General features: G+C 44.6%; 1 protein-coding gene across 1 annotated transcript in view; it reads left to right on the forward strand.

Annotated features, from left to right (window-relative positions):
• MYLK (myosin light chain kinase) overlaps nt 1-20731 on the forward strand; it is a 331787-nt gene that overhangs the window by 140682 nt on the left and 170374 nt on the right. Inside the window, exons 3-5 of the mRNA XM_032797034.2 lie at nt 4235-4442; nt 7808-7856; nt 14975-15140. Of these exons, the coding sequence (XP_032652925.1) occupies nt 4235-4442; nt 7808-7856; nt 14975-15140 (423 nt within the window). The remainder of the gene's footprint in view (nt 1-4234; nt 4443-7807; nt 7857-14974; nt 15141-20731) is intronic.

The raw sequence follows: 20731 nt of genomic DNA on the forward strand, positions 1-20731 counted from the left end.
AAGGGAGGGTTTGTTCTGTTGTAAGAGCTGAGTTACTGGGCAGGCATTGACCATATAAGCTTATCAGTTGTTCACAGTTGTCAGTGTCCTTGCTGCTGAAGCATTCCTGTTGTTCTGCGGTCTTTGTCTTAGCTGTTAGCTAAATTTTAACTCTTACCTGACAGTAGGAATATCTACAGTGGTCCAAGTTGGTGCTGAGAATACTATGACAAATAAAGACAAAAATGTAGATTAACATCATGCCTACTATAGCACTTACGTTGGCAAAACTTTTGTTGCTTGGAGTTGTGAAAGAAACACACACCTTGAGCAACGTACGCGTTGCTGGCATAAGCGCTCGTGCACAGCGACACTCGTTCAGCTGGTTTTATTATGTCGACAGGAGAGCTCTCTCCCATTGGCATAACAAGGCTACAGGAGTGCTTTTACATCTGTGCTGCTGTAAGCTGGGAAATGTAGACATGGCCTAAATCTCAGGAAAATTCTTCCAGTTAGAGATCTGTTAAATGTTGTAATTGTTGCCTCCCAAAGAAGTAAGCCCATTGCATGGGCCATTTGAAGCTGAACTGGACCATACACTAGAAGAAATGTTGTAGGGAACAATTTTGCACTGGCAGGGAAATGGAGTGATATTTTTCCTATATCTTTAGCATCTACGAGTCTATACATTCTGCAAGTGTGTGCGTGTATGTGGTAAGCATGTGTCTTGGGTGAGGTGAGGCAGATGAATTATGCTTATGGATTGGATTCTCAGTAGGTGCAAATTGACATAGCTAGTGTAACTTCAGTAGAGCTGTGCTGATTTACTCCAGCTTAGAATCTGGCTCATTCTGGCCAAAAAATGAAGTAGCTATTAAAGACCCTCTTTTCTGCATACCACTCAAATAGCTACTTTCTGAATATTTATGACAGTCTTCTTGGTCCTAAACGTGTGTGTATAAAACAATAATTTTAAATTCTATTTCATCTAAAATTCCTGAAACCTTATATCTCCTACTCTGTATGGCCTAACATAGAAATTCAGTTCTAATTAACACGTTGTCCCTAATTACCATTGGCTTTGCTCATGTCCCTCAACCCCTCTGTGGCTCAGTTTCTTAATCAACGCAGGGGAGATAAGACCTTCTTCCCGGGGGCCAATAAAGACTAAAGAGTTAACAGTCGATCATAACACATTTTTGAAGATAAAGAGAGTCTTCCTAAATTCCACATCTTATTATGTATTAAAAATTGGGAGAAAGGGCATTCACTTTAATTTCATAGTCGGTGGAGAATTTAGGGCCTGTCTACACTAGGATTTTTGCACAAATGTAGCAGCACTGATACAAACCCTCGGGGCAGATGCATTACACTAGTGTTCAAAGGTTCTGATTGGGATAAACTGCAGTGGCTTATGCCACTTTTATACCTGTGCAGAATCATTAACAGTTATCGGTCAAAACCAAACTTTTGGTTTTGGCTGAGAATTGTTCAGTTCTTGTGCATTTGGTCTTTCAAATGGAAGCAGACACTTCTTAAGAAAAGTGTTTTGTAGAAAATCCATTGAAAAACAGTTTTGACAGAAAATTTTTGACCAGTCCTAATACCATGGTTACAGAATCCAGATGTTTTAGGTGTCAAATATTGTGTAGAACAGTGGTCCCCAACCTTTTTCTGTCATCCCCCCCTCCTCCTTACCAGTAATGGAATCTGTCCATGCCTTCCCGGGAGCCACAGTCAGGAACTGCAGCAAGGGGCCAGGATTGGGCCTGGGAGCGGAGCAGGGGCCGAGGCTGCGAGCAGGGCTGGGGCTGTGGTGCTGGCTGGGAGCCAAAGCTGCAGTTGGGGCCATGGTAGAGTTGGGGGCAGAGTGGAGCTGGGTGGTGTTCCCTCCCTGCCCCTCATGGGGGCTGGCCCAGGCCCTGCTGCAGCCTCCAAATGTTCCTCTGTGCCCCATAGTGGGGAGAGCTCCACAGCTTGGGGACCAGTGGTGTAGAAGATGTTTCCCTTCTGCTACATGAACATCTCTGGGTGAGCTTTCCTATTTAGTTTTTAAATTATGATAGAGATTTGTTTGGTGTGTTTTTGTTTATTTTTAAACAATGTTCCTGTAGCTTGAGGATCCTGTGATAATCTTTTTGACCATGAAATATAAACGAGTATAGTGGATGCACAGTCTGTGTGTTGTTGGACCTTGTGCTCTATGAAATGCATGGCCACATAACAACATGGAGAGAGGATGGACAGTCTAGTGCTTATAGTATTAGTCTGAGCTGTGAGAGACCTGGGTTCAATTCCTGTTCCACCGCAAACATCCTGTGTGTCTCCGGGCACATCATCTAGCTTCTCTGTGCCTCTGTTCCAAATCCATAAATTGGGATAATAGCATTTCTCTACCTTACAGGGGGGTTGTGAGGATAACTACATGAAGTTAAGATTCAGTGGCTCTTTCTATTTATAATAGTGCCTCCCATTGCTGAAGAATTCCAAAGAACTTTTGTAACACCGACCAGACCCTGGTCGTTTGTGGGTGGGATAGAACCTGGAATCTCTGGAGCTAAATGCATGAGCTAAAAGCCACATGGCTCTTAGCTAAGACTCATTAATCTCTTTCTGAGTGGTCTCAGTGCCACTAAATGGGACAGAGCACCACACACAGAAGGTGTGTGGGTTACATACTTCCCCTAACTGAGGAAGCATGTCCTGAGCTTCAGAGACTTCCCAGTTGAAATCCAGGACAAGCCCCCACTTGTAACACCAACAGACCACGGTCGATGGTGGGCAGGATTAAACCTGGGACCTTTGGAGCTTAGTGCATGAGCCTCTGCTGCATGAGCTAAAGGCCATATTGAGCTTAGCTAAGGCTGTAGAGCAGACTCATTAATCTGTCTCTAAGTGGTCTCAATGCTACTAGATGGGACAGAGCACCACACCCAGGAGGTGTGTGGGTTACTCTTTCACCAAAGGCCCTTGATGTTGTTTAAGTAAAGATGGGCTTGAGAAAAGCTTTAGATGTTTAGATTGGAAATAGAAAGTTCCTCCAGCACATTCATTATGTTGCCTACAGTGGGAAACATAAAATGTCCTGTCATGACATACTGTATATTAGGTAATTAATGTGATGGAGTGCAGATGATGAGCTACCCACATCCTCTCCTTTCTTTTCAAAAAATTAACATGGTTCTCTTCTGCAATGAACTTGCTACTGTCATTTTATGGTCAGTTATGCATGTCTGTGCTCGCTCACCAACAGACTGAATCCATTTAATATAGCAGGGATCGGCAACCTTTCAGAAGTGGTGTGCCGAATCTTCATTTATTCTCTCTGATTTAAGGTTTCGCTTGCCGGTAATACATGTTAACATTTTTAGAAGGTTTCTTTCTTTAAATCTATAATATATAACTAAGCTACTGTTGTATGTAACGTAAACAAGACTTTTAAAATATTTAAGAAACTTCATTTAAAATTTAAATTAAAATGCAGAGCCCCCTAGACCGGTGGCCAGGACCCAGGCAGTCTGAGTGCCATTGAAAATCAGTTCATGTACCGCCTTTGGCATTCGTGCCATAGGTTGCCTACTCCTGTAATATAGTATGGGGGAGAGGTATCTGATCTTTCTAGGGTCCTGTGCTGTCCCCACCACCAAGGCATCTGAGTGGCTGTTAAGGCATGTTTTCAAATGTGGACCCTTAATTTCTCTTTTTAGGTACCTAAATAAAAGTGGGTTAGTTGACAGAGGGACTGAGTACCCATAGTTTTCGCTGATGTCAATAGGAGCTATAGGTGCTCAGCACATTGGAAAATAAAGTCCCTTTCATGTGGGTGCGTAAATACCATTTCCAGTTTGCAGCCAAACTGCAGGCAACCCTGTCAGAAAAATTTGGCCTAAAGGCCCTGCATACTTAAATGTACTGTAGTTGCTCTGCCTTTGAATTTCTGTATACTTGGAACCTAGGCCTCAGAATTCCTCATTGGTGAGTTTAATATGTTGTTGCAGGCAAATCGTTCTAATGGAAAACTTTCACTGCATAGATATCTGCTTGAGTAGTATTATGAGTTTAACATTTTGATATGTCCAGTAGTTTCTCTGTTTCATTAGGTTCTGCCATTTGGCTTGCAAAGTTTTTTTATCTGTTTAACAGTTACTGCTTCAAGAACTTTCCACAGTATTGCTCAATATCCTGCATTTCTTATTGATAAAATCACTTGTGACGTTTTTCTTCTTCCTCTCCTCTTCCCAACCCATCTTTCTAGGTCAGGGGCTATCCAGAACCTCAGATCACATGGTACAGAAATGGACTTCCCATCACAGAGGGAGAGTATTACATAGTGGACCGCAGCATTCGAGGGATTTTCAGCTTAGTGATCAAAAATGTGCAAGAGGAAGATGGTGGTAAATACACTTGTGAGGCTGCAAATGATGGTGGAGTTCGCCAGGTGACAGTGGAGCTAACTGTGGAAGGTAAGAGGAATATTACTATTCTTTTCCTTAAATATAATCATGGGTATGATAAAACACACCCTCTAAACGGGGGAAAGGTAGATGAGATTATCAAACTGATGGGTGAAGATCCAACCTGTATGTACAATGTTGATCACTGATGCAGAAGTAGCACTCGGTATTAGCCTCTTCACCATTCTCATTGAGAAGAGTGGTCTGAGCACAGGGTTAGGGGTCAGGAGTTTCTTAGTTCTAATCCTACCTGGCACTCATTCTTTCTGATGCTAGGAGCAAGTCACATAGCCCCAAATCTTCAGAAGTGTTTCCACTTACCTTGTGTGCCTCCATATTTGGGGGCTGTATCAGTACAGAATGGGAAATGAGCCACAAGAATACCAGAGCAATTAATAGGAGTTTTGCTGCTAAAACCTGGTATGACATTTTGAAAACGTAAGGGGAGGTTTTAATTTAAAACAATGGAATCTTTGAACATCATTGCATGGCTTTATTACAGCAATGTATGGTAGCATTTAATGAGGTTGGATGTACAAGACAGTTTGACATGTACTTATCACAGATTGCACCTTGTATTTTGAATTTTGCTAGATTTTTTTTAATGGAAATCCAGGTCAAGAAAAAACTCACTTAATCAGTGTCCTGTATGAAATAAGTTTGTGTTAAGTATTAAAGGCTTGAACCAGTGTTCATTGGATTCACTGGAAAGCCTTCCAGTGACTTCAGTGGGTGTTGGATCAGACCCACAAGTTTCCTCTTGTCATTTCTAAAGATGTTGAATTGATACCAATAAAAGTATAAGCAAGACCTCATGAATGTTGTAATTCCATGGGCAAGGGTTTGATAGCAAAATGTCCCTTTAGGGAAATCTGCCACAGGAATATTCAGTCCTCTGGCTGCAGAAATCTAGTTTTTTCTGGAAGTCTGGCCACCCTCTTGTCCACTGTTTTGGAACCTGGCAGGAGCCTGCTCAATAGAAACAGTAATCTTTTGCCTGTCACCTTCTTCCTTCCCCAGAAGCAGGGGAGTTCTAACTCTCTGTGTGTGTGTGTGTGTGTGTGTGTGTGTGTGTGTGTGTGTGCGCGCGCACGCGCATAAGGTGCAAAGGTAGATGTTGTTTTAGCTTCTTATGCCTTAAAATGGCTGGGTAACAAAGGGCCTGATCTTGGGGGCTGCTAAGGCACCATTAACTTCCATGGAAACCACCTCTCAGGATTAGGCCAACAGCCATGGAAACCTCAGATTTCTGAGGGAAATAGCAACTGACTGTCAGATACAGCAATAGTACCGATAACAGATGCTTTTAGAACACAGTAGCATCACAAGTGAAAGTCTGCATTTCTTAAGGATCTCCCAGCTATGTTCAATATATGGTTCAGTTTGCACATGTGTCTGTGTCACATGGGAAGCAACTAAGATCAAAATGGAAATTCAGAAAGGCATATCTGCATAGTAGATAATCTAAGGCTTTGTTTACACTTGTCACTAAAAGTCAGGCAGTGTAAATGCTGTTTGTCAGCACTTTTGCCAACAAAATACTTCCACCCCCTACGAGCGGAGTTCATGTTGTTGACAGGAGAGCGCCTCTGCCAACAACGAGCTGTTTTCACTGCCACTTGCTGCAGCAAAACTTTCCTCTTTTGGAGAGAGGAGGGCTTTTTAAGCACCTATGAACAGCAAAAGTTTTGTCCTTCAATTGGCAGTATAGACAAAGCCTTACACTGCTAAATTTAAAACTCCCAGTAACAGAGCGGGAGAAAAGTGTTAGAAATTGACATCAGTGCTACTCTCTGTTTGCAAGCTGGCCAATGTGCCTCTTTTCACAGTTCTGGTGAATACCAAAGCCCTTCAGGTTGTTGGCTTCCTGTTGAATTCCCAAGGTATATCTTGCCCAATTTCATCCTTTCCGGGGGGGGGGGGGGAGTTTGTCTATTCATGGTCAAAGACCTCTTATGGAAATCCTCAGAGTTCAAACTGAAATGTGCGTGTTTCTGGCATGCTTATTATTATTTTCTGTTGAAAAAATGTATGCAAATTCTTTCCTTTTCTGATTCTAACTTGTTGCAATCAACAGGTTGCACAAGGACAGAGTTTGAAATCAGTTTCCTGACATTGGCTATTCAGTCCTGAATTCATTATTGTTTTAACTTCCTTGCAGTAAAGCATCCAAGTATTAAGCTCATTAGGGTTTAGGAACTACAGAAGTTTCTGTTCTAATAATTCTCCATGCGCCATTGATGTAAAATACAGAACTGTTTATTTCCAGCGAAGATAAGCTTACGGGACTGCTTGTTGTCTGAAAGAAACATTACTGACTCGCTATGTAGCTTTCCTGCCCAGAGGTTTTGGCTGGTACCATTCCATCTGGTATACTTGTTTTAAAGGAGATCTATGGCAGATACTTATAAATCTCAAGAAGCTTCCATTTTTGACAGCTGCCATATAGTTGTTTTTCTCACTGTCACCCTTGATCTGCCCTGTTTCATTGACAATTTGTCTATTAAAAACCTAGTAATGTTTATTTTGTTAGTTTGTCCAGTAGATGGTGCTAAGTACTCAGTGTGTATTTTGTCAGTGCTGTAGGGTGGGTTATATTATCTTGAGAAGAAGCACACCGAAAAGAAAAGGTGACATGGACAAATACATGAATAAAAGAGTAGCCTGTTCATATGACTCTCTAACCCTGCCACTCTGAAAAATGATTAATAATAGTACTTGGATTTTATAATAGAGTGTTTCATCCAGTGATCTCAAATGGTTTTGCAAAGGTGAATAAGAAATTATCCCTATTTTATGGATGGGGAAACTGAGCCAAGAATTTAACTGTTAAGTCTTAAGTTTTGAAAACTGGCCTCTTAAGTAATTTTCCCAAAATTACACAGTAAGCCAGTGTCAGAGTTGAGAACGGAATCCAGGTCTTTGAACGTTGGACATGTTGTTTGATGCCTTCTCCACTGGAATACAGTGTGGGTGAAAGTCATGTTCTCTAATCATTAGTCAATATTAGTTATAAGTAGACAGGGGTCTTTGTGGCCTGAGTCAAAAGTGTGGATAGCGGATTTGTAAATTCCTAATATTCAGGGATGATTAGATTAGAGTTCTGGCTGGAACCCAAATCTAGTTAATAATAGTTAAGTATTTAACACAGGTCTGAACCAAACACAGTCCAGTCCTATACTGAAGGGCATACAACTGCATTGGTTAGATTGTGGGTAAAATAACTTGTACCATAGGTATCTTCCGCTTCTAATTTTCTTGATCCTTGTTTGAAAGCAGGAAAAAGAAATACAGTACTTATACAGATTTTGGTATCTGTAGTACCTAATAATCATGATAAGTCGTCTAATTTGTTGTCTTTCTATAACATACAGGAAATTCCTTGAAGAAATACAACCTGCCGTCCAGTGCCAAAACCCTTGGGTAAGAATTCTAGGCTCCATGGAGTTCTTTAAAACACAAGGTCTGGTAGAGAAGGTTGTGGAGAGACTAGAGAATTTTTTTTCCTCAAGTGACTTTGCCGTTGAACATTACTGCTCAGTTTTACTTTGAGGGCCAATTAAAACGAGTTTAATTTCTGCTTAGCCCCTAATAAAGCCTGAACAGATTAAAAATACACATTGTGACCTTGGCAGCATTCTCTTCCAACATCAGAGGCTTGAATAATGGAGGAAGGGATGGTCTTGTTAAGGCACAAGACTGAGAGCTGGGAGATCTGGGTTCTATCCCCATGTGGAAAACACTGCAGTGCCATAGTTTTCCTGTTTATAAAATGGGGTAACACTACTAACCTAATTCCCAAAGGTGCTAGAAGGCCGACCTCATCAGTGATTGTGAAATGCTCAGATTCTGTGGCGGAGTGCCCATGTAATGCCTGTAAACAAGTAACCAGGATAAGCCCAAATCAATGTGCTACAGTGACAGCTGTTCTGTCTATAAATCCATGAGAATAATATATGCAGAGGATTGACATTTGTCTGTTGAGAAGGGATGGCAGTAATCTGCTTCAGCTAGTCCTGTTCCATGCCAGTCGGGAGAATAAACCCATAGGAATCAATGTGTAGACAAGCACAGTTTACTCCGGGTTCACCAGGGATGTGAACTCTTTCCCATTTATAGGAGGGCTGGAAAGATGCATCTCGCTAGCCCTTTTGCAGTTGGCACTCATGAAACTGTCTTGAGTTGGGATCGTTGAGATTAAGCAGTTTAATGGGCCAAATGGTGTTTCTGTAATATTACCCATGGCCACAACCAAAGCTCTTGGTTGATGAGAGCTTTTCTTAAGGAGGCGATGGAAGGATTTTGATAGTTTGAAGATTTAGGTGTGGGTGTGTTTTAAATAGAGTTGCCAACTTTCTAATCGCACAAAACCGAACACCTCTGCCTTGTCCGAGGCCCCACCCCCACTCGCTCCATCCCCCCTTCCTCTGTTGCTCGTTCTCCCCCACCCTCACTCACTTTCACCGGGCTGGGTTGGGGGAACAGGGGAGGTATGGGCTCTGAGCTGGGGTGCAGGCTCCTGCTGGGGCCAGAAATGAGGGGTACAGGGTGTGGGAGAGGGCTCCGGGCTGCGGCAGGGGGCTAGGGTGCGGAGGAGTGAGGACTCGATTGGGGGTACAGGCTTGGAATGGGGCCGAGGGTGAGGGGTTTGGGATGTGGCAGGGGAGGTGGGGTGCGGGAAGGGGTTCAAGGTGTGGGGACGTCTGGCAACCCTATTGTCAGTGATAGTATCCTTAGTGCAATAGCATCCCACCTGCCATCCCTGCCCATTAGCATTCTAAACTCCTGCCTGCATTACCAGCCTATTTATCCTTAAAGCCGTGACAGATATTGATAAAAACTGAGATTTTAGAAGGGAAATCTACTGTAAAAGAGTGTTCTCCCATATTTAAGGTGATCCCCGTCCTCCCTCACCCCAGTACCCAGCACAACTGTGTGTTTGATCAAGATTTGCCCCATATTACTGCTACCACTAGCAATAATGGACTAATATATCCAGACATAACTTCAGGGCTGAGGCTGGCACAAAGGACCAGGGGTGGCTCCAGGCCCCAGCATGCCAAGCGCATACTTGGGGAGACATGCCGTGGGGGGCGCTCTGCCGGCGCCGCGAGGGTGGCAGGCAGGCTGTCTCCGGCGGCTTGCCTGCGGAGGGTCCGCTGGTCCCGCGGCTTCAGTGGATCTCCCGCATGTGTGCCTGCGGAGGGTCTGCGGGTCCCGCGGCTTCGGTGGATCTCCCGGATGTGTGCCTGCAGAGGGTTTGCTGGTCCCGTGGCTTCGGAGGACCCTCCCGCAGGCATGTCTGTGGGAGGTCCGCTGAAGCTGTGGGACCAGTGGACCCTCCGCAGGCAAACCGCCGGAGGCGGCCTGCCTGCCGTGCTTGGGGCGGCAAAATCCCTAGAGCCGCCCCTGCAAAGGACAATTTCTCCACTGCATGGGCTGTGCTCTTCACCAAACATTTATAATTAAATGGTTGTTTTGGGGCTCAAAATTCTGGGTCTGATTCTTCTTGCAATTACCTGCAGTTTTACACTTTTTTATAACTCGATTGACTTTAATTGGCTTATTTCTGATTCACACCACTGTAATTGAGTGGGGAAATGGGTCCCCCTAGGTTCAAACAAAAATAATTTCCCTTGCCAGTGTTAGTGATCAGAACACAGATGATTAGTACTGAGTATTTTAATTTCCTTTTTCGCTATGAATCCTATCTATTTACTTTTTGGATTTCGCCCAGATTACAGGGATGAAAATAGACTAGTAAAGCAAGTGAAAACGACTAGTTCTTCTTCGAGTTCTTGCTCTTGTCAATTCTGTTCTAGGTGTGCAACCGCCCACGTGCCCGGTCGTTGGAGATTTTTGCCTTAGTGGTATCTGTATGGCTAGCTGTGGTGCCTCTTTGAGTGCCACTCTCATGTGTCGATATGTCAGGTGCTGCCATCCCTACGCTCTCTCAGTTCCTTCTTACTACCTGTGGTGGTTACTCAGAGCGCCTTTCCTTGTATAGCAAAGGCTAGCAGTTTTGTCTCTTCTGACTTCAAGCTTAGGGCCTTGTAAACAGTTGCTTATAATAGTTAGTGTTAAGTAGCTGTTAAGTGTAGTTAGAAGTTAGAGTCCCAGCGGGGACTTTGCCGCAGGGGGGGCATGCCCCAGTCTCTGGGTTTAAGCCCTACACAAACTGTAACAGGCCTATTCCTGTAAGTGATCCCCACAGCAGCTGCCCCAAGGGATTAGGGGAATCGTGTGAAGGACAAGTGTCGTATTTGTAAAAGTTTTCACCCCAGCACTCAGAGCGGGATATTTGTTTGTGGGCTCTCCTCATGGAGGTGGCCCTTTGTCTGGCTTCCAAGCCATCCTGCTAAGACCTGCCTGTAGCCTGGTGTGCTGGGCACCCTCGGCACCAGGCTTCACCGGGCACTGCTCCCCATCGCTGGTGCCCAGAAAGGAAATGAAGAAGCATGGTTCCCTGGCACTGAGCAAGAAAGGCCATGGTGCATCAGACAAAGGACCCAATTTGGGCCACCCTGCCACTCCGGGGCCATGTGGACATGCCTCTTCTGTCGGGGCCCTTAGCCCCTTAAAGGATCCACCACCATAGGAGCAGTAGGGGACCCAAACTTCAGGCGGCATCGACACCTTCCCAAGTTCCCTTGGTGCTGTGAGAGTAGTAGAGGCCTCCGCTTGCACAGTATATGCTTCAGGAAGCGGCCAAGGCTCCCCTGTGAGGGCAGGCCAGCTACTGAGACCCCTCAGAGGGCAGTGGAGTGCTGCCGATCCTCCGAGATAAGGCAGCGCTCTCCATCTCCGTACCACAGATCTGCAGTGTCTCAGCCCAGATCCTCTGGGGCTCACCATCAGTCACTAGCACCGCGATCGCAGTCCTCTCCATCTCAACGAAGATCGCCAGGGGAGGCACTGGTCTTTGTACTACCAGCACTGCTCACCCTCCTGCCAGTCATTCTCTCAGCACAGATCTTGGTCACCTGCCCCGTAGGAGCACTCCCCATCATGTTTCCGGTCCCCCGAGCCCTGGTACTGGTTCCCTTGATACCGGCACCGATCCTCCCACTCCAGGCACTGGTCTCCGGCGGCAGTGGTCAGCAGGCAGACATAGGTGTTGACAGCCCCACCATGGTCATAGGAAGGGAATTTCTCCAGCACGGAAGGGCATCCTCAGCAAGACCCCACCAGTGCGACTGAGCACCTGAGACTGTGTCAACATCTATGATGTCGCTTTGGCAGTACAGCCAGTGGCCATGTTGCTGATGACTACGCCCCTTTCACACCGTTTATCTGCCACCAGCTCAGAGCAACGGCTGGTGGCACCAGCGGCACTGGGGTCGGAGCATAAGACACGCTCAGAGGTAGGGGTAGAGGAGACACCACTCACCCCCAAAAAACCCTTCCCCATGGGGGATGAGGCCCTGGAGCCTCCCCTAGTGGTACAGTCATCGTCCTCATCCCTGGACGAGGTGGTTGCGGGACCCTCAAGGGCCAGCCCCCCAGACAGTTCAAAAAAACACTAGGTACTGCTTCGATGGGTGGCCGAGAACTTGGGCCTAGAGGTGGAGGAGATGGCTGAGCAGGTGGACACCTTGTTTGATGTCCTGTCAGCCTCTACCCTGGCACATGTTGCACTACCAGTGCATGAAGAGGTCCTGAAAATTGCCAAGGCCCTCTGTCAAACCCCATCATCCATCCATCCCACCTCCAAAAGGGCCGAAAAGAAGTACTTTGTCCCAGCCAAAGGGTTCGAGACCTTTATACTCACCCACTTCCGGGCTTGCCGGTTGTCTCTGCGGCCAACAAAAAGGACAAGTAGGGGCACACCAGTTCATCTCCCAGAAATAGAGGCCAAAAGACTGGACCTTTTGGGGAGAAAAATTTATTTAATAGCCAGCCTGCAATTCCGGGTGGCGAACCATCAGGCCTTCTTCCACAGGTACAATTTTAACTTATCAGACTCCCTCTGTAAGTTAAACAAGTCTCTTCCTCAGGGTTTGGCCCATGAATTTGGCACCCTGATGGAGGAGGGCATCACGGCAGCTAGGTGCTCTCTCCAGGTGGCGTGGGACATGGGGGACTCAGCAGCTAGGGTAGTCGCATTGGCGGTGGTCATGAGTTGTAACTCCTGGCTTCAGACCACCAGCCTGTCCCAAGAGAAGCAGACCTCTATCCAGGACCTCTCATTCGATGGGAATGGACTCTTTTTGGAGAAGACTGGTGCAAGGCTGCATGGGTTGAAGGACACTTGGGCTACCCTTTGCTCGTCGGGCATGCATATGCTGCAGTTGGCACGGAAGCAGCTCTGACCGTCCCCGCCTCCACATGTTCATGTCACATTATGTGCTTACCCAACAAGCTCGAGATGACACTGGCTTTGGTAGAGCAGTGCTGCAAGCTGCAAGTCTGTGAACTCTGGGTCTACCTCCATGGACATTGCTTGTGAGTGACCTAGAATGGAATCGACATGAGCAAGCATTCAAAGAAGAAAAAACAGTTACCTACCTTTTTGTAACAGTTGTTCTTCAAGATGAGCTGCTCATGTGCATTCCATTACCTGCCCTTCTGCCCCTCTGTCAGAGTGCAAGAATGAACTAAGAGGGCATTGGACCGGCGGCGCTTGATATACCATCGCATGAGCGCGGCACTCAAGGAGGTGCCACAACCAGCCCTATGGATACTGGTAAGGCAAAAATTTCCCATGACCACGCATTTGGACATGTATACACCTAGAATGGAAGGGACATGAGCAACACATCTCGAAGAACGTCACTTATGAAAAGGTAGGTAACCGTTTTTTAGGTTCTTTTGTGCTATTATATGTATTGCAAACACGATAAGGGAATATGCACATCCCAAATAGTTCTACTGAGGAAGGATAGTCATGTTGCTATTTAGCTTTGTCTTTTTAAAGAGCTCACCTAATCCAGTGGATTTTAATAGTTATTAAAAGGTTCATCCTCCTGTTTTCTTTGCTCCTTTGTTTTACTCCTGTTTAGAGCTTTCACAATTTTCAGTTATGGAAAGATTTATGAATATAGCTATTTGTATTTGGTTTTGTAAATCCTAGGAAGAGTGGTGTATGTAGGTCTAGTAATCTAGTGGTAATTAATATTCTCTTCTGATGTATCAGTATATATACATACACCTGTGTGCACATGTATGTATAGATATACACACTTGTGTGCACACACATGCGTGCCCTCTAAATTTTGAGACTGAACTATCTGAGTGACCCTCTTTACAAAGCACTAGCCTTTCTCTTTAGGGTAAGGCACCACTTTTTCCCAAAAAAATTCAGCATTCCTGTTCTCTGTTTAAATCCTCTCCATCATGGTCTTGTCTTGCTCAGAATCCTCGAGTAGCCCATATGGCCACCATCATATCTTGGCAGCTCCTTGAACTGAGGCTGTAAGGTCTGTATTAGTGTTCTGATACATTATAGAAAAAGGGAGGTATTTACACATCTCATTTGCACGTGGGTAAGATGCTGTGTGGAAAATCAATGCCCCCAAAATGGTTTGATTTGCCAGAAATTCAAGGCTAAAAATAATCACCATCTTCTATCTTCTGCTGATGTGTGGCTTGATTATACCATGGCTGTATTCAGATAGCTCCTTTTGACATTAACAGGCATAAATGGCACTTATTTTGTCTTGCTTACAATGCTGTTTTGTATTTCAAGGTTATGTGACTGACCTCACTCAGTATTGAAGTGTCACTTCCATAGTAAAGCACTTTGTTTCACAGCTATGTCATCTTTATAAGCAAAGCTGGGCCAATCTTGCTAAAAGTTATTAATTATCATTAATTTGAACTTCTAAACTCATTTGCTTTGTTTTGTTTGTGCTCTTTTCATGTTCACTTTGTGAACATTCTAGCGAATGAATTTCCTGGCAGAAACATTTACTAAAATACTGATTTTAAGTACACACGTTAGAACAGTGGTGAAAAGTGAATGTCATTCATAACCACAAATGATTATGTGATTATCACACTCATCAATGGGTGAAATAATTGAAGAATAATTCTGAACAGCTAACAAATATGGGTAAATCTATATCTGTTAGCAGACAATTAACAGATTGGAAAAAAAGGGCTGATTTAAATGTGTATTTTGTACATTGTGACTAGTTGCCCAGCTCTGGTTATAAGCAACCAGAATTGTCAAAAAAAGATGTGAGTGCTTGTTGTGTGTTTGTTGGATGAGGGCACATAGAAGAACAGTGTCCAGTTGCATGAGAAGTTGAGAGCAGTGGTTTCCAACATGTGGGCCTGTGCTGGGTGTCTCCTTATCACAAGTCAGCATTTTGTTCCTTACATTGGCCACATATTGCCAGCTTCTGATTTCTGAACATTTTGTCCTCTGGCCAAAAATTGTCATCTTATGCTAGTACCTTTGTAAGACAATGTTGGTTACCACCTACATTATTTCACAGTTGGCAGACCACTGTTCTGATAATTTTTGTGAAGTGTGCCTAATCAGAAGAAAAGGTTACAATTCCTCTGCTAAGCTAAGATGTTCATTGCCTTTCCAGGGGCAGATTTTCTGTTCCGTCAGTGGAGAACAGGCCAAGCATCTGGGGAGAATGTCCACCAAAGTTTGCTACGAAACCCAACAGAGTCATCGTGCGTGAAGGCCAGACAGGCAAATTCTCCTGTAAAATAACAGGACGACCACAGCCTCAAATAACTTGGTTTAAGGTATGGTTTCCTGAGGGGTTAATGTCCTTGTTCTGCCTCATAGCTTCTATTATAGGAGGATGAAGTCTGTTGGTTCTTCAAGTGCGGGTCCTGATATGTCTCTTTCCAAACGAAGGTATGCGTGCATGCCATATATCTGCGTCCAGAAATGCTTCAAAGCAGTGTCCATTGACCAGCACATGCACAATAGTGTCCCTCATACTCCCGACTGAGAATATAAGAAGCAGTGTGGGTCAACACCTTTCCAGGTCCTTCTTACCACTGCATGGTCTGAGTCAGAATCACGTCCTCCTTCTCTCCATGCATAACCTGTAATGGAGACTTGCTGTAAATAGTTTTTATATCTTAACTTGGTAGTTATAGTTAGTATATTATATAGTTAATATAGGATAGTTTCTCTCCTCTGCCCTCATTTATGGAAATCTTCCCTGGTCCCAAGACTACACCCAGAGTCTTCGGATTCAAAAATTGCATCTCCTGCCCTTGCTCCTTCTCTGTCAGTAATGAGCATCAAAGGTGCCTGTTCTGCCTGGGTGAGGTGCACATCTCTGCAAAGCACAGTAGTTACTGATCCTTCCCACTCAGAACTAGAGAGGTCCAAGAGCACTAACTAAAAAATTTCCTGATGGAGGAGGCTCTGAGGCCCCACTCTGATGTTATTCCCAAGAGACCCACCATTTATTGGCCTCAAATGACCAGCAGTGCCCCTCCAGGCATGAGCCTTGATACGGAGCCTTTACCACAGAAGCCCAGAGAGTCCTCTTCCAGGACTTCCCATGAGTGTTAGGGAAGCTCTTATGGGCTTCAAGAAGATGACCACATGCCATTTATCAGAAGCCGTCCATTTCAGGATCTCTTAACCCAGGATGGAGGGAAAATCAAGCACCCAACCCCAGGCTCGCTCCACCTCAGGCCTGGTGTTTGGATGGGCATCTGAAATAAAATACTCCTACTCCACCCCCGATTGGGAAATCCTTATCCAAGGTAGAAAGGATTCTACTAGAGCCTGCTACCAGGCTAAATGGTGGCTCTTTTCAGCCTGGGCACAACACCACCAACATTCCCTTGGTAGGTGAGCATTCTGGTTTATCCTAGACTAGTTCCTCTCCTTAGAGACTTCAGGTCTGGCCCTTAGTTTGCTGCAGGTACACCTAGCAGCAATTAGTGCCTTCCTCCTGTGTTCTGTATTTATACACCTGGCTACTATGCAATTTATGAAGGGCTTGATCAGTACCTTCCCACTGGTCATTAAATCTATGCCTCAATGGGACCTTAACCTTGTCCTGTCAACACTTTCAGGTCTACCTTTTGAACCTATGGCAACACGTACCATGACCCACCTGTCCATGAAGGTGGTGGTCTTAGTGGCTATCACTTTGGCCAGAAGGGTCAAAGAGCTAGGAGCCATGATGGCAGACTCTTTATACAGTTTTTTAGAAAGAGAAGGTCTCCCTTAATTTATACCCCAAATTCCTCCTCAAGATTGTTTCTGAGTTCTATATCAATCAGTCTACTGGCTTACCTGCAGGTTCACAGACACTGCTTTGAAGAATTTCTTTACTCAGGTGCATTGTGGGCATGCACACCCACATGTACAATACAGACAGGAACAACACATCTCGAAGAAACTTCAGTTACAGTTAGTAAGCTCCAGTGACTGTGACAGTATAAACTATAGTGCATGTCAAGAAACGTGTGTACAACACTGAGGGGGCAAATCTTCCCCTCACTTGCAACCCAGACAACTCCACTGAAACTAGTAGAGTCATTCCAAAGTGTAACTGTCACCTGTATCTGTCTCTTTACTCTTGTTAATGATATTTATTATTGGTAATGTGATAGTGCCAACCAAGATCAGGGCCCCATTGTACAAGCCCCTGGTAAGAAACAGTCCCTCCCGCAAAGGGCTTAGAATCTAAGGAAAACACAGACAAAGGGTGAGAAAAGAGACACATTATCATCCCTTTTACAGATGGGGAGTTGAGGCCCAGAGAGATTTAATAACTTATCTAGGGTCACCAAGGGAGTCTGTGGCAGAGTTGGAAATGAAAAACCGCTTTCTTGAGTCCCTGTCCAGGGCCTTACCACAAGGCTATCCTTTGTCTTTTTGGTCTTTAGTTGTCCATAAAAAGTTTATATTTAGTGATTCGTGAAAAGATCCTACAGGGGAAAATGGAAATAAGCAGTCTAAATACAGTAACAGCCAGGTGTATTTTTATTTGCCAGTATTTTGCATATTTAAAAAAATCCAAGTTTGAAAAAGAACAGTACATCCACATCAATATGAGCTCTGCTAAACCAGCCACATCACAAAAGAGTTTAACTTCTAAAATGAGCAGGGCCGCCCAGAGGGGGGGAACAAGTGGGGCAATTTGCCCCGGGCCCCATGGGGGGCCCTCAGGAGAGTTTTTCGGAGCCCCTGGGGCAGGGTCCTTCACTCACTCCGGAGGCCCCAGAAAACTCTCATGGGGCCTGGGTCCCCGGAGCTTCTTCTGCTCCGGGTCTTTGGTGGTGGGGTTCCTTCCACTCTGGACCCCCCGCCGCCGAATTACTGCCAAAGCGGGACCCACCGCCAAAGTGCAGCCTGGTCTTCGGCGGTAATTCGGCGGCGGGGGGTCCTTCCGTTCCGGGACCCGCCGCAGAAGGGCCCTGAAGACCCACGGTGGGGACTGCCCACCGCCGAATTACCCCTGCAGACCGGGTTGCACTTCGGTGGCGGGTCCCGCTTTGGCGGTAATTCTGTGGCAGGGGGGCCCCACCTCGGGTGTTCGGGGCACTTCGGCGGTGGGTCCCGGAGCGGAAGGACCCCCCGCCACCAAATTACCGCCGAAACAGGGGCTCCCTGCCGCCGAAGCCCCCAGGCCCCCGGAATTGGGTCCTGAAAATGAGGAGGGGCCTGAGCTGCAAACTTCAGATCAAAGCTGGGAAATGTTCAGGTCTGGTGTTTAGCTTCTAAACAAATAACACTAAAATTTTTAATTTGTAAGGTAAAGTTAGGGTTATTAGAACAGTTAAAAAGCACCATGCTCTAGTGACTTTTGTTATCTGGATAATTTCCCAAGTTTACAACCATATTTGTCTCAGTAATTGTGGCACTTTTGGGTGATATTTAATTATTAGATTGGTTTCTCCATCCCCGGCTGAACCATTTGTTTTGAAAGATTGCAGACATTTTTGCTTTTCAAAATTATAGAATTGAACATGAGTTCTTTTGTCTTCCTCTCTTCCACTGTCTTCTGCATCACAGCAAGGACTGTAGGTAGGAAATGGTAGGAATTTGGTAGGAAATGTAGGGAATTTTTCTCACTGGTTTTCATTTCTTCTGCTCATACAGGTTCTCTGCCAAAAACTGAACAATCCCATGAATCAGCAGAGGAGGTGTGGGAATGTTTCATAATTGAAAGAACACATTTCCAGTTACTGGGCACTATCATAAAATCTATCTTTCTGTCTTCCCTTCTTTCTTAAAGTACGGAAATGCCATGGAGCATCAGTCAATGTTGAGGGCTCCACTCTGCCATGCAAAAACATAGTAAAAGAAAGTCGCAAGGAACTTTAGCTAATTTGCATTTCAGTAATCCATGTTTTATAACTTGTTCTGCCAAGTGGCAGTCTCTTCCCCTTTCTTAGCAAAGATCTAACAGCAGAGTGTTATCATGAGGCATCATAAAACTAATGTACACTTACATAAAAGCACAATTTTCAGAATGAATGAATCAGATCCATTTGGGGATGCCTTGTTCTTTCCTTTTATGTTGCTTACCTGCTAATTCATAAAGATCAGTAGTTCATATTGGATCCCTAGGACAGTGGTGTCAATTGGTTTAACTGAAATTTCTTTCAGCTATTGATTTATACTATTCAGACACTAGGAAGTTATTGAGTCATCAGAGGTGTTAAAAATTCAACATCTACCAACAAGTATCATACAATGCTGCTGGGGAGAGTACAATTTCCGCCTATGTTTAAAATAGGAAAATTTGTGGCATCTGTTAGCAAAGACTACTGAAGCACATGCACTGGTTTGCTTACAATGGGTTGCTTAGTGTCAGATACATAGAATATAATGCCAAAAGGGACCATTGTGCTCATCAAGACTGATCTCCTGTATAACACAGGCCATAGAATTTCACTCATTAATTCCTATGTCAAGTCCATGGCTTGTGACTGAACAAGAGCCTATCTTTTAAAGATTTCAATTGATGACTTCCTAAAACCATATTAGATGGAGAGCCCATCACATTTCATGATAAGTTGCTTCAGTGTTTAATTATCCTCTCTTTAAAAATAAAAAGGGGGGAGGCTTTATTTCTAGTCTGAATTTAACTAGCTACAGATTCCAGCCGTGGGAGATTATCTCTTTGTCTGCCAGATCAAAGAATCCTTCATTATCAGAAATTTTCTTTCCATGTAGATACTTCCAAACCATGATCAAGTCACATTTTAACTTTTCCTTGGATAAATTAAGATAAAGATATTAAGATTAGATAAAATGGAGTAAGTATTAGGAACAACCGTTAAGATAGGTAGATGTCTTTAGTCCAGCAACTTTGACCACGACTGTTTGAGGGTGAAGTTTCAGCCAGAACTTACAATTCTGATAGGTCTTGCATTTATTTGTGCCCCAATCTTAATATTATTTACAAACATAAGAGACTCAATTGTTGGCACAGGAATGGAAAGAGTGAGGGCCAAATATGGCTTTTATCCACCTTTGCACACTCTATATTCTAGGCTCTGCAAGGGTTTGCTCTAACTTGCACTCTGCTTCCTGTGGCCTCCAATGAGCTAAGGAAAGCAGAGAATAGCTGTACGACAGTAGCCCAAGACCTTTTGCTCCCTATGCCAGAGAGGGACTGCACTGGGTCTCTCTGGCAGCTCTGTGCTGCTCAGGAACCTCTCTTAGGCTGGGGGAATTTCCTTAGAATCATAGAATATCAGGGTTGGAAGGACCTTAGGAGGTCATCTAGTCCAACCCCCTGCTCAAAGCAGGATCAATCTCCAGACAGATTTTTTCCCTCAGATCCCTAAATGGTTCCCTCAAGGATTGAACTCACAACCCTGGGTTTAGCAGGCCAATGCTCAAACCACTGAGCTAGCATAAAGGGGCTATAGCACAATGGAGAATTGTCCCCAAAGTCTCTGTCTGTAACTATAATTCTAAAAAGCAACAGAGTCCTGTGGCACCTTATAGACCAACATTAGTACTGGAGCATGAGCTTTCATGGGTGAATACCCACTTCGTCAGACGCTTGAGAGCTCGTGCTCCAATACTTCTATTAGTCTGTAAGGTGCCACAGAACTCTGGATCTGTAAAAAGCAACAAACACGGGTTCCCCTCTGATATAATTCTAAAATGTGATGTCCATCTCTCAGGAAAGGAAATAAAATGTCTTACTGCTTCAGTTGCCTATACAGTAAAAGTAAATTTAATTTTCTAAGGATACTAATGTGAACAATGTAAATTCAGAATAGAATGGAAATAAGGGGTGGCAGAATCCAGGAGAAGCAGTCTCATGCAGATTTGAATTATAAAGTTTTGAACCCAAAATGTTTGTGTATACTGGCTGGGTACTAGCCACAGAAGGTAT

Source organism: Chelonoidis abingdonii, chromosome 10 (genome assembly GCF_003597395.2).
Source record: "Chelonoidis abingdonii isolate Lonesome George chromosome 10, CheloAbing_2.0, whole genome shotgun sequence".
NCBI lineage: Eukaryota > Metazoa > Chordata > Testudines > Testudinidae > Chelonoidis > Chelonoidis abingdonii.